This window comes from Artemia franciscana, chromosome 4 (genome assembly GCF_032884065.1).
Source record: "Artemia franciscana chromosome 4, ASM3288406v1, whole genome shotgun sequence".
Classification (NCBI taxonomy): Eukaryota; Metazoa; Arthropoda; class Branchiopoda; order Anostraca; family Artemiidae; genus Artemia; species Artemia franciscana.
In genome coordinates, this window is record NC_088866.1 from 35,680,575 (window position 1) to 35,695,209 (window position 14,635).

A 14,635-nucleotide genomic window follows, 5' to 3' on the forward strand; every position below is an offset into this window, starting at 1 on the left:
TCAGAAAATTTTGCACATCTGAAACAGTGAAAATAATTTTTGCACATATATCGTCTTCAAAACTCATTTTTATGGTATTAGTTGCTATTGACAGAGCCACTCCTTTATTGCCGTCCATTACCATGAAGGGTTTCTTCTACGATTGTTTCAGAGCATCAGCATAAATACAACCTATAAAAGGAGCTACCGATGAAGCAAAACGAGTCTCAAAACAACCCAATAAAATCAAGGACTTTTGGGAAAGTCAACTAGAAACTTTACTAGTAGGCTTATTTTATATACTTGTATATCTAATTACAAGATACATGTGCTTTGTGTGGTATCCGGATTTAGGAGTAACAAGATCAGGTAAAAGAGAAACAATAGAAATCAAAGTATTTTATTTCCTTATTTTGTATTTTTAGTATACTGAATCTGTTTTTCGTTCTAATGTAATTGCTTACTTTTTCTGATCAAAATATTTAAAAAGGCATTGGATCCTTTTTTAAAACCATTTGAATAGGCTCCATGATGCTGCATATTTTGCTGAAGGGAGGGAGGGAAAACATTCAAACGAAACGGCACTAAACCAAAAAGTTCTAATTAGACGTGTTGATCTCTGCTTCATGGCCCTTCAATGCAGTGGGGGGCTGAGTGCCAGCCACCCAGTAATTTTGCACACCCCATTTTACCTTCCCCATATTCTCCAAGTACCCATTTAGAACTGGGTTCCAAGTTTCGGGGAAGGTGGGTTTCCCTTATCCTGAAGATAAAAATTCGTTGTGCAATTTCGTATAATATGTTAATATTTCCCAACTAATTTTTGAAGTTAAATTATTTACAATGAAGTATCGTCTCCTGAACAAAATTAAATAAAACAAAAAGTTTTCTTAACTGCAAGTAAGGAGCGACATTAAAACTTAAAACGAACAGAAATTACCCCGTATATGAACGGTGCTTTTCCTCCTTAACCCCTCGCTCTGTACGCCAAAGTTTGACTCTTTCTCTTAACTCTACTTTTTAAAGCAGTAAAAAACTTTAGCGTAAAGAGTGGGGGTTAAGGAGGAAAAGCCCCTTTCATATACGGATTAATTTCTGTTCGTTTTAAGTTTTAATGTCGCTCCTTACTTTCAGTTTAAAAAAACTTGTTTTTTTTATTTAATTTCTGAGCGTTTTTGATTTAATGCAAGTTTTGATTTTGGCTCTCCGATAAATAATGAAAACGAAATTCACATATTAATTTTTTTTTGGCTAAATGGCTTTCTCATTTTCTTAAATGGCTTTCTCTTTTTTTCTCGAGAAAAAAGAATGGGGGAGGAGGCCTAGTTGCCCTCCAATTTTTTTATTACTTAAAAAGGCAACTAGAACTTTTAATTTTTTACGAACGTTTTCATTAGTAAAAAATATACGTAATTTACGAATTAACTTACGTAAAGAACTTCTATTATCGTATGTTTTTATTCCGTATATGAAGGGGTTCACCCCCTCGTCAATACCTCGCTCTTTACACTAAAACTTGAATTTTGTCCCAATTCCTTAAGAATGACCCCTGAATCACAAAGGCCGTAGAATAAATAGTTGAAATTACTAGAAATACTTTAGCGTAAAGAGCGAGGTATTACGAGGAGGTGAACCCCTCATATGCGCAATAATTTCTGTTCGTTTTAAGTTTTAATGCTGCTCCTTACTTTCATTTGAAAAAAACTTTTCATATTTATTTTTTCATTGTTTTTTTAAATAATGCTAGAAAGTTCCCCCCCCCCGAAATATTCCTCTATGGAAAGATCCTTTCAGGTAATCCCCCCCCCAACCAAAAAAATCCCCCTGAAAAAGTCTGTACACTTCCCAATAGCCATTAGTATATGTGTACAACGGTCAAAGTTTGTAACTTGCAGCCCCTCCCACGGGGACTGTGGGGGGGGGGGGGTAAGGCGTCCACAAAGACATAGTTATTATGTTTTTCATTTATGGTGAACAAAATGGCTATTTCAGAATTTCGACCCGGTGATTTTGGGGGAAAATTAGCGTGGGAGGGGGCCTAGGTGCCCTCCAATTTTTTTGACCACTTAAAAATAGCACTAGAACTTTTAATTTCCGTTAGAATGAGCCCTCTCGCGACATTCTAGGACCACTGAGTCGATACGATCACCCCTGGTAAAAAACAACAAAAACAAATAAACACGCATCCGTAATCTGTCTTCTGGCAAAAAATGCGAAATTCCACGTTTTTCTAGATAGGAGCTTGAAACTTCTACAATAGTGTTCTCTGATACGCTGAATCTGATGGTGTGATTTTCGTTAAGATTGTATTACTTTTAGGGGGTGTTTCCCCCTATTTTCTAAAATAAGGCAAATTTTCTCAGGCTCGTAACTTTTGATGGGTAAGACTAAACTTGATGAAACTTATATATTTAAAATCAGCATTAAAATGCAATTCTTCTGATTTAAATATTGGTATCAAAATTTCTTTTTTTAGAGTTTAGGTTACTATTGAGCTGGGTCGCTCCTTACTGCAGTTCGTTACCACAAACTGTTTGAAAATGATCCAATATACTTCTCCGGTAAAAAGCCTCTTTTATTAGGGTAAATTCCAATTTCTGCCTTAACAAATATTACTGAAATGGGGGAGGGTAGCCTCCCTCCCGTATCTTATAGGTATTCCCTTATTTCAAGAATTAATTCGTCTTTAGTTCAATTGAAAAATATATTCTTTTTTGTTTGCGTTTAAAAACATCCAATTCATTTTGTAGCTAAATGAAAAAAACATTTTTTTTTCAAATGGAAGTACAGAGTGACAATGAAACTTGAAACAGACATATATTATTAAGTATATGAGGGGGCTATCCCTCCGTAATTCCCCTTTGCTCTGTACATTAAAGCATTAAAGAACCAGGGTAAAGTGAAGCTGTGGCGTAAAGAGTGGCTGGGTTGAGGAGGCGATATTCACCTTTATATAAGTGCTTTTATATTGAGATAGTTTTCTTTTATATTTACTTTTTTCTTTATTTTTATTGCATACTCAGGAACTCCCAATATGCCAGGAGGGCTATTCACACTCCTACTCAAAATCAACTCTTTTTTATCGAAATTTAATTTGCACAGATATTCTTCGAGGAAAAGCAGTGCTTTTGTCACCGGGTTGACTGTCTAGGGACTTAAAGCAGGGACAGTGACTGGCTTATTTCGGTAATGAAGAATTTATGGGTACATAACGATGGGTATTTCAACTGCTAATTCCAACGTTCAAGAAAAATTACAAAGCAATATAGACAACATAATTTTATTTCTGAAAGATGCCGATAGGATAATTGCTTGAAAAACCATTTTGGTAGGAAAACATAAGTCGATTATTTGTTACTACTTCCATGTTATCTTTTATCTCACACACTGAAACGATTGCCCGCAACAAGGAGGGCGCTGTCTCCATGTAACACCCATATTACATGACTGTGCAGTCCAAAAATATTCTCGAGCAGCAAGGAAATGAAAGATTAATTTCTACCTTAACGCTAAGGATTAGCTTAACTCTACGGTTGATTTCTACCCTCCCCTTTTCCCAAACTTTCTACTATATGTGTCTGAAAGCTAACCAAAACATAGAACGTTTGGGCATAAAAGCGTATTTTTTGATGCTTCAAGTACATAGTCCTTACCAAAATAAAGATCTACTGGCCCAGCTCATGATGTCTGATGCATAATCCTACACCCCTCTGCAAAATCCTATTAAAGTTCAAATGAATTTGCTTAGTTAAGTGAGGCTTTAAAACAAATGTCAATATTAACCATATGGACTATGTGCATCCTTAAGAACGAATGCGCCACCGTGCAACATTACTGCATTTGAAACAGGAAAGATATACCTGGATGGATGTAGCTTTTCAATCATTTTAAATTGATTGGCTATCATAAAATTTTTATTCGATGGTTTTTGTAACCTTTGGCTCAATATTGTTGCTTAGCACAATTTGGAAACTTAGAAAATTGGAAATTTTCGGAATTTAGCTTCCTTCCCTAGCAATGACCCCTTCTTCATTGTTAATTTCCAAGACCACACAGCCTTTCCGTGACCATAAATAGTTGTTTAAATATGGATAAATCCTTTTACTATACACTGAAAAAAAAAAAAACTGGACATTTCGGTCACATATGCAATCATCGTCATCAGCAGATACACAACTGATATATCTGCACATGACGTTCACTGTATATGTGATCGAAATATCCAGTGTTTTTCTATTGTTTTTTCACTGTCTAATAAAAGGATTTATCTTTATTGGAACTATTATTAACCTTCCTTTATAATAGCCGATGTACGATTTCTTCGTTATTTTATTTTAATAGCCGACATACATTTCTTCGTTATTTCCCTTTGACTGCTCTATTTCGCATTATTGAGCCAATTTCCCAAAATTCTTTCTTTTCTTAAATTATTCTGTCATACTTTCTCTGTGGCTGTGCGATTTTAGCCATAGGAGGAATTTTTCACAGATTTGGGCGAGATATGCTTGCAATTACCAACAGAAAAACCTAGAACGTCCTAGTTGAGAGGATACAGCTCTCTTCTAACTTTGGAATATAAACAATTTTTTTTTAGAAGAAACTTACTACAATCAGAAAAAACGAAAACACTGGTTACAAGATTTGTATTGTGTATTTTGGCTAGAAATACCAATAATCTAGGCTCCTGTTGTAAGTGACAAGATGGTTAATTAACAGTGGCTTATAATAACAAATGTATATATACAAATTTTTTTAACTGGTTTTGTCTGTTGTGAAATCAGGTTTAAAAATCGACATTGTCATGTATAAGTATAGATAATAATGTATCTATGTTACCATATAAGAGTGAGTTAGTCCTTTTTGTTTTGGGAAGGATAACATGCATTAAACATTACTATATAGGTTTCTGATACATATGTTACTCTGAGGTAATGTTTGGAAGATAACAGTAATAACAGTTGTTGTTTTTAGGATATTAGGAAACAATACCATTCATGGCTACTCAGCAACGAGTTTTTATGATGTTAATTGTTTTTGCTGTCACACTGGAGTTATTCCCTCGTCCTGCCCAGGCTATACACTGCAGATATTTTAAGCCTTTGTAAGTATTTTTAAAAACTATTGACGAAGTAATTGTAAGGTTTTATAATACACGATATAAATTTTAAAGAAAAAAAAAACCTTAAAACGATACTATACGACAGTTAGTCGTATAACAAACTTATTAACTAAAATATGAGTAAAAAAAACTTATTGAAAATAGTTGGAAATGATTGCTTTCAAATGCACCTTTCCCTCACCCTAAGTCAATTACTGTATAATGTCTCCCGCAAGCAATAATTAATACAGGGAGCATGAATGGGAGATTTAGTTTTGGACAATAAGCAAAGGCTCCGAGGAAAGTGCCATAAAGTGTAAATTTTACGAGAAATGCACAAAAATCATATGGACATTGTAATAAAATCCAGATTAAGTGGTCGGGGAGGGATATAAAAACCTTTAGCGTTCCTGATCACAGTTTTCGTTGTGATCACAGATCACAACGAAAACAAAACGATTGCCAAAACTAGAACAGGGTTGGTAACTGTTAGCATCGAAATCGGAACAGCAAGAAAAAATACTTTAAAACAAATATAGAACTGATGGTTTTGTTTCTACTTTGAGTCAAGATCCCCCAGGTAATTTCCAAAGGAGCAACAATTAATTCTTTAATTTATCAATAAATTTAAATATGAACCATTAATTCCTATACGCCATAGATCAAGAATTTATATAGGAAAAGAATAGCCAAGCTTGTTAATAAAAAAAAACAACTCAATTTGTAGCTGGAAATGTTGGTCACTATTTAGTTACATCATTTTGTCAAATAATTATTCGATGTATAAGCATTAAGTTTAAAACGGTTGTTGAGTTTATATGAGTTAAAAGTCTAGTCTAGATCGAAAAAACACAGGTTTCAGTGCTGATCCGCAATAGCTAGCATTTTTTCTTGTTTACAAACTTTGGCTTTCCGATAAAAAAAAAAAAAAAAAAAAACACCCAGATAACAAACTGCTACAAAAAAACTTGACCTGCAACATTAAAGGAAGAGAAGTTTGACTATTAAGAAAATTTGAATTATGTTTTCAGGCCACGTCAGGTTAAACCTAGAATTGGGCGTCCATTATGGATAATCTCGTACCAGAAATGATAATATGTCTATTAAATATGATTCATAAATAATCAAAATAATTAAAATATGAGTCACCTTTTTTAGTAGGTTCTGCCTCTCCCCCCCCCCCCGACAAAGAAAACAATGATATTGCAATTAATTGACATGCTCCTTAAGCCAACTTCTGTGTTAGGGTGGGGTACTTCGGCTTAACTATTGACGTTTCCAATTCCGGTGCGTAAGATATGAACATGTAAATATATTTTTGAACGATGTATAGTGAATTAATTAATTCTGGAAAAGATTTAAAAAAGAAAATCATTAGAAATAAGAAACGAACAAATCAAAGCAAAACACAGACTAAGAACCAAAAATATTTTAGAGTGGACATTATAATGGAAACACATGGATCAAAATAATTAAACGAGCTCTTGGTAGGGGCTGAAATTAGAAGATGAGAGGCAGGAAGAATCGGGCCATTTGCCCCTTATTTGTTTGCCTCGACCCCTTAGGCTTGGAAAATATCTATTCTTTCTTTTTCATCGGACATTAGATTTTTTTGCTATTTTCAGTAAAACAAAATACGAAAAAGAAACAAAATTATAAACCTAGATTTTGAAAAGGCATTGTGCCCCAGGCCACATACATTTTTGTGAGTCGGCATCATTGGTTCTTGAATATTCACTTTAAGTATCCTTCTCCTTCTCTAAAAACTAAAATGAAATGTAAGAAGCTTATTCAATTTTTATTTTATAGGATTGGTATATCATGTGAGGAGATTCGATTAGAAATCATAAGGCGATCACGATTAATTGACCCTACAGATAGCTGTGCTAGTAGCGTGTGGTCATGTCTTGAATGTTGTCTGTACAAGGTATAACTCCCTTGATTCACTATTAGTAGACGCATAGTATAAGGTAGACCACCCATAAGAAAAAAATCAACAAAAGTGGAATCTTGTGATTGGAAATAGGCTGAAAGTGCAATTTCCCTGAAATTACAATTGTCTGAATAATTCAATGGCGTTTACCTAAAAACTCCCGATGGCAAAAATGTTTTCCGTTTTTAATACTTTTTTTACTATACTAACTGATAAACATGAGAGCTCTGATAAATTATATATTTAAAACTAAGCAATGTTAATGTTAGCTGATATTGCTCTTTAAACGTGGGGACAACCGCATTAAACTAATAATTTCGTTGACCAATAATTAACAGTGTGTCTCTACTTGACCTAAATTATAAAAACAAAGCAAAAACTAAATTAAGCTAGATGCTTGCTTTATTTCCTTAGATACAAGTTGAGTAGCCAGAATCTGCTTCACTTTTCTGCTATCCCTGTAACTTTGTCAAAACAAAAAAAGAAAGCCTTATCAGGCATCAATTTAGAAAAACATCGCTTTAATAAGGATCTTAACTAATGTTCAGTCAAAAAAGAGTCTTAAGAACGTATTCATAGCCATCTAATTTTTATCTCTGCTATTACAATTTCAGCATTGAAAAAAGCATGTAAGTGATGCATGTGAATATCACGGTATTTGTGAATGGGTTGATTGAATTGAGGAAGTAGTATTTTGGCTGTGTCTCATTTATTTTTTCTGCGTAACCAATTTTAGCTTATTGTTAAAATTGGCATATGTGGTTTTTCACGGGAATGGTAGCCCTCTGCCTCGACCGAGGAATATAATATCACATCTTGGAAAGCGGGGTATAATTTTTACCAGCGGCTAAAAGGACGGTTTTTGCTTGCCTTCCAGCTAAAGACTGCTGGTTGTGGATCTGAATTTTTGTCAATAGTGAAGAGCATTATCTCTATTGTTCCCCCACCTTTGGTTTCTTTGAGCCAATTTTCGGTTGCCGAGTAGTAAGCTTTGTTCTAGTAATCAGTTAAGGCAGAATCAGTAAAAATAAAGGCAGATATCAGTTTTAGATTGGAATTAGAGTAAAATAAAAAAGTGCTAAAGACAAAAATACGTTCCAAGACCACACTGGCTATACATCACGTATGAAACCAAGAAAGGAAAGGGTATAATAAACGAAAAAAAAATCAAATAGGTGAAAAAAAGAGGATTTTGTCAGCCAGTAGCAAACTATCAAGACGAAAATCAAGCAAGGGCCCCCTTCAAGTCGTCCTTAGAAAGACACTCCAAGTGTCTTTTCTCCTCTTGCACAGTTCACTTCGGAAGGTTAGATTTTGTTATTTTGTTTGCTGTTTTTTTTAGCACAGTGTTCTGGTCTTGAGAAGGCATAGGAGTTATCAGCCCTACTGGTGTTAATTTTCGCTCGTTTTGAGTTTGACTCGGCTATTTATTGTAATTTCTGTACGTGTTGAGTTTCATTTATTCATTGATAATGATTTGTGGTAGTTTTATGCTTGAGGATTTTTTTACTTTATTTTTGCTCATTCTTGGCTTAATGGAGCTCTTTAAACATTTCTTTGAATCTTGTGGAAAGTTTTTTGAAATAATTTCTGTTCGTTTTTTTATTGACATAGTCTTTTTCATGGAAAAAAAATATTTATCCTTTCAGTTTTTCTTCTATAAGAATCCATAGCTTGGGTTGCTATTTGTATGTTGGAGAAACCTTTTCAGCAATTTTTAATCCTGACATAAAACAGTATTTTGTAATTTAATTTTATAGCTTCTGAAGTTGACCTAAAAAATAAAAGTTAATATCATTCCCAGGGGATTCTATCTATGTGCTTTGACGACCTCGATACACTTACACTCTTTTTATTTATTTAAATTGTAAAAGCAGAAGCAGTAATAGCAGTATCCCCGAAAGTTATAACTTAATACTCCCAGTCGTTCTCGATATATTGGTGTCCATTTAACACATTAATTAGGTGTCTATTAAACACATTTAACACAATGCCTGTCTATTTATTTTAAAGCAACATTTAGTTTAAAAGCATAATGGGTCAATTGCATAATTTTGGGAGGTTGTCCTGCCTAATATCCCTAAAGACATAGTTGCTGGACCGTTCTAACATGCTAAACAAAATGGATGTCTTAAAATTTTGACTGGATGCGTTTGGAAAATGAATGTGCTTGAGAGAAGGGCTGCTTGCCCTCCAATCTCTTGTTACTCTTAAAAAGTGCACCAGACACTCGCGCTGTAATTGGAATGAAGGGGGAGGACTTCCCCTTCATATCTGTTTAAACAAGTAAACACAAAAACATTTTAAACAAGCAAAAACAAGCTGAACCCATTTCAAATGCATTTTGTTTTCAGTAAAGTGCAAATAAGGTTCTGGTCTTGAGAAGGTATTGGGGTCGTCAGTCCTACTCATGTTAATTTTTGCTCGTTCTGAGTTTCACTCGGTTATTTATTGTGTGATTTAAGTAAACAAAGTACGCTTAAAATGTTTTGACTTTTTAAAAATTAGAAAATATTAAAAATTTAAGGGATATATCAGTACATGTATAATAAACTGACAATCCACAGCCCTTTTTTTTTTCAGTAAAGTGCAAATTATTTTCTGATTTTGAGAAAGTATGTCAAAGACATAATTTTCAGACCTTTCAACCACACTGAAAAAAATTGTCATCTAAAATTTTTGATTAGATGTTTTGGGAATTGATTGGCATGGGAATGGGGCTTGTTTCCCTCCAATCACTTTTGAATAATAAAAAGGGCACTAGCCCTTTCATTAATTTCCAATCGAATAGGCCTTTTTCAAAGTTTCTGCAACAACAAATGGCCATCTCAAAATTTCTATCAGAAGCATCTCAGGAAAATATGAGGTGTGGGGGGGTATCCGCCCTCCAGTCAATCTGAATTTTAAAAAAGAGACTAAAACTTCTGATTAGCAATCCAACAACCCCCCTCCGAAGTCTATGCGATCACCCTTTCTGTATATACCTTACATACCCCCAGAGCATAACTTACCTTGCCCTGAGGGCAGTCGGGGTGTCATCTTCAAAGACATAATTTCCAGTCCTTTCAATTACATTGAACAAAAAGTCTATCTCAAAATTTTTGATTGGGTGTGTTTGGGGAAATGGTGGACCAGGGAGGGGGGTTAGCTACCCTCCAATCACTTTCGACTGTTAAAAAGGGCACTGGCCTTTCCAATTTCCAATCGAATGGGCTGTTTTCGAAGCTTCTATGACAATAAATGATCATCTCAAAATTTCTATCCGATGCATTTCGAGAAAATACGAGGTGTAGGGGGATATCCACACTCCGATCCTTCTGAGTCATAAAAAAGGTACTAGAGCCTTTTATTACGAATCCAATGACTCCCCTACGAAGTTTATACGATCACCCTTTTCTACATATACTTTATATATAGAATTATGCCCAGGGCATAACTTACAACTCTTGCCCTGAGGACTGTGAAGTGTTGTCATCTTTAAAGACATAATTTTCGGACCTTTCAATTACTTTGGACAAAATGGCTATCTGAAAATTTTTATTAAATGTGTTTAGGGAAATGGTGGGCGCTGGAGGGGGGATTAATCGCCCTCCAATCACCTTTGACTATAAAAAAGACACTGACCCTTTCAGTTTCCAATCGAATGAGCTGTTTTCGAAGTTATTATGACAACAAAGGGCCATCTCAAAATTTCTATCAGATGCATTTCGGGAAAATACGAGATGTGGGGGGGGGGGGAGTATCCACTCTCAGATCATTTTGAATCTTAAAAAAGGGCACTAGAAATTCTGATTACCAATAAATGAGCTCCCTCGCAAGTTTATACGATCATTCTTTCTATAAATATACCTTGTATATCCTCAGGGCATAATTTATAACCCTTACCAAGAGGGCTTGGGGAGGTTGTCACCCCCCAAAGACATAATTTCCGGACCTTTCAATTATGTTGAACGAAATTACTATCTAAAAATTTGGATTGGATGGGTTTGGGAAAATTGTGGGCGTGGAAGGGGGTTAGTTGTCCTCCAATACCTTTCGACTATTAAAAAAGGCTCTAGCGCTTTCAATTTCCAATCGAATGAGCTCCTTTCGAAGTTTCTAAGACAACAATGGCCATCTCAAAATTTCTATCAGATGCATTTCAGGAAAATATGAGGTGAGGGGGGGGATATGCAACCTCCAATTAATCTGAATTTTAAAAAGGGACTAGAACTTCTGATTACCCATCCAATGAGCCCCCTCCGAAGTTTATACGATCACCCTTCGTATATACACCTTACATGTCGCCAGGGCATAACTTACAATCCTTGCCCTGAGGGCTGTAGGGGGGTTTCATCTTCAAATACATAATTTACGGGCCTTTTAACTACGTGGAACAAAATAGCAATCTCAAAAGTTTGATTGGATGTGTTTCAGGTAATGGTCGGCGTGGGAGGGGGGTAAGTTGCCCTCCAATCAACTTGAACTATTAAAAAAACACTAGCCCTTTCAATTTCCAATTGAATGAGCTCTTTTCGAAATTTCTACGATAACAAATGGTCATCTACAAATTTATATTAGATTCATTTCGGGAAAATACGAGGTGCGGGGGGAATATCAATCCTCTGATCACTCTGAATCTTAAAAGAGCACTAGAGCATCTTGTTTCGCATCCAATGAGCCCATTCCAGAGTTTTTATGATATATGCCCCCAGGACATAACTTATAACGTGTCCTGAGGGGTGAGGGAGGAGGAGGGTTGTCATCCTCAAAGACATAATTTCCAGATCTTTCAATTACATTGAACAAAATGGCTATCTCAAAATTTTGATTAGATATGTTCTGGGAATTGATGGGCGTGGGGAGGGGCTTGTTTTTCTCCAATTACTTTTAACTAATAAAAAGGGCACTAGCCCTTTCAGTTTCCAATCGAATGAGCCTTTTTCAAAGTTTCTACGACAACAAATGGTCATCTCAAAATTTCTATCAGATGCATTTCGGGAAAATATGCATTTTGGGACACTAAAATTTCTGATTAGCGATCCAATTAGCTTCCTTCGAAGTTTATACGATCATCCTCTCTATATAAACCTCAAATGTCCACAAGGCATAATTTACAACCCTTGCCCGGAGGGCTGTGGGGGGGATGGTTGTCATCTTCAAACACATAATTTCCGAACCTTTTAATTACGCTGAACAAAATGGCCATCTCCAAATTTTGATTGAATGTGTTTGGGGAAATGGTGGGCCCGGGGGGGGGGGGGTTAGTTGCCCTCTAATCACTTTCGACTATTAAAAAGGCACTAGCCGTTTTGATTTCCAATCAAATGAGCCCTTATCAGTGTTTCTACGACAAGTCCTTTGATATGAAGTGCCCTGTCCTAAGACCCAAAAAAATACATTGTGCACACATCGCTCCTTACTTAAGCAGCATTATTGCGCTGCTTCTGATATACCATTTTCATGTTTCAATGATCTGTCTGCTTCTCTCCCGTAACACAAATAGAGGAGTAATCGTGTAATCGTGCCTAATGCTATAAAAACATGGGTCCTGTTATTGGTGTTTTGACAAGCTTTTCAGCCCTCTTGCCAAAGCATTACAGGCTTTCTCCAAAAAAATTTTATGTGTGCGTACTTCCTGCATAGACAATAACTTTCAAAATAAACTGTTCCTAACCCTTTCTAACAACATGAGCGTATTTCTAGTCCGAAATAGAGAAGTCTAGTCTGTCTAGCTTTGAGAAGTCTCATCAAGATCTGTTAATCTCATCAAGATTTGTTATCCTATTTTAAACCAATGTTGCTGCAAGAATCTTTTTGATGAAAAATTTAGAAAAATTGGAATTTTTCCCCATTCACAGAGGATTATTTTATTTTTGCTGAAACAACTCAGCCTGTTTTAACACTGACTTAAATTAGAAAAGGTAATTTGGGAATTTTAATTGATTATTCTTCTATTTTTCAGATCCTCATTCGAACATGGTATCGGAGAGAATTAGAGGCAAAAAGACAAAAAGCATTAGAATCAGAGAATCAATTCGAAATTGATTCCTTGCGATTTCACTGATCCATTCTGCTCATTTTCAAAATATCATTTTTGTTTCGACGAAGCGAATGTTGTAAATGAGCCTCTTGACAGAAATTTCCATGTACATACATATTTTATTCATCAGGAATTCGCAAGTCTCCTTCCTTCTTTCGAAAACAAGTAGAAAAACCACTCAAAGGATCTCTAGCAATTTTTGGAAGGTTGCCAATACAGAAACCTTAAGCCAGAACAGTGTAGAGTTGTTACTTGCCTCCAACAGTGGCCGTAAAGCCACTGTTATTTTCAGGAATAGAAATGCTACAAAATTAACGAAAGGATTTTCTTGTGACCCAAAAAACAATGAATTTAGTGATCGGCATAGGCTGAATTTAAATTATAAGAGAATATCAGTGCAACAAAATGTATATAGGTGATGATAATGAGATCCTCGGCGCGGAACATTTAAAATATACGAACGTGTTAGACTGTTTTTCTGTAGTTTGTTGGAGTATTTATATTTCTGGTCGTTAATTATTGTATATTTTTCCTAGGTTTTATATCTATAAATAAATTGACACACATATAGTAAAGATGCAATTAAGTATTATTATAGTCATATACTTTGATTAAAGCAATTACTTGTGCCCGTTTGAATGTCACTCTTAACCTTTTTTTGAAGACCATTGCTTTTCTTTTAGTACTACTAACAACTCACTGCAACAGCAAGCCACCTGAGACCAATACGAGTACGTTAACTACTTCTCCATCCCATTTTATTCAAAACTTTGCTCATTAGGCGTCCCAAGATGTTCAATTTCCTTTAAATGTCTCATTGAGACGTCTTCCCCCTCATTAGGGGACGACCTGCTTTTTGTTTGGCCCCATATGGATGGCCAAAAAGAACAATCTTTGGTGATCTGTTGTCATTCATCTGTAAAACGTACCCAGCCATCTCAACATTTATGCCTTTACAACCCCAGAAAGTTGGTATGAAAAACCACATCTTGTTGCTTGACATAGGCCTGCAGTCAGTCAAACGGGTATCTGAAACTATCTCTAGACAATTCCTCTAGAAAACAGTTAACAAAATTCCTTTGCCTTCCGGAGCAACCACAGTCCAGGGCCACACTTGACCACAGTCATTACAGTATCCTCCAATATTCTAGTCTTGGTTAACACTCTTTCTTCCTATTCTTCTAAATGTTTTCAACGGCGAAAAACCACTCTAGGTCTTGTATATTCTACTTTTCATATCTCCGCTGCATCCCCCATCGTCACTAATAATACTGCCTAAGTAAGCGAAGCTATCCACTGCATTGCCCTTTTTGTCACCCAACATAGCCTCTTTGCCTTCATTTATTCCTAGTCTAAGGGACTTAGTCTTTTTAACACCAATTTTCAAACCTATTCTTGCACTCTAAACCCTCATAATTCCCAAAAATTCATTCATTTTGCTTGAACTTTTATCTAGGATACTCAAATCGTCTGCATAATCAAAGTCTACGTCTTTTTACCTTACAATTCCATTCTATGCTCTCCCATACCCCTCGCCGCATTCTTTAGGTCAAGTCCGTGATATAATCCACATAAACGAGAATACCTTACAATTTGGTTCTAT

The 14,635-nt window shown here is 35.6% G+C and overlaps 1 protein-coding gene across 1 annotated transcript; it reads left to right on the forward strand.

The window, feature by feature from the left end:
* The first annotated feature begins 209 nt into the window (after positions 1-209).
* LOC136026356 (uncharacterized) lies at positions 210-13,661 on the forward strand. The gene is made up of 4 exons (XM_065702885.1): positions 210-348; positions 4,951-5,080; positions 6,887-7,004; positions 12,955-13,661. Exons 2-4 carry the CDS (start codon positions 4,974-4,976, stop codon positions 13,054-13,056), a joined length of 327 nt encoding a protein of 108 aa, XP_065558957.1. The 5' UTR covers positions 210-348; positions 4,951-4,973; the 3' UTR covers positions 13,057-13,661.
* Positions 13,662-14,635: the final 974 nt, after the last annotated feature.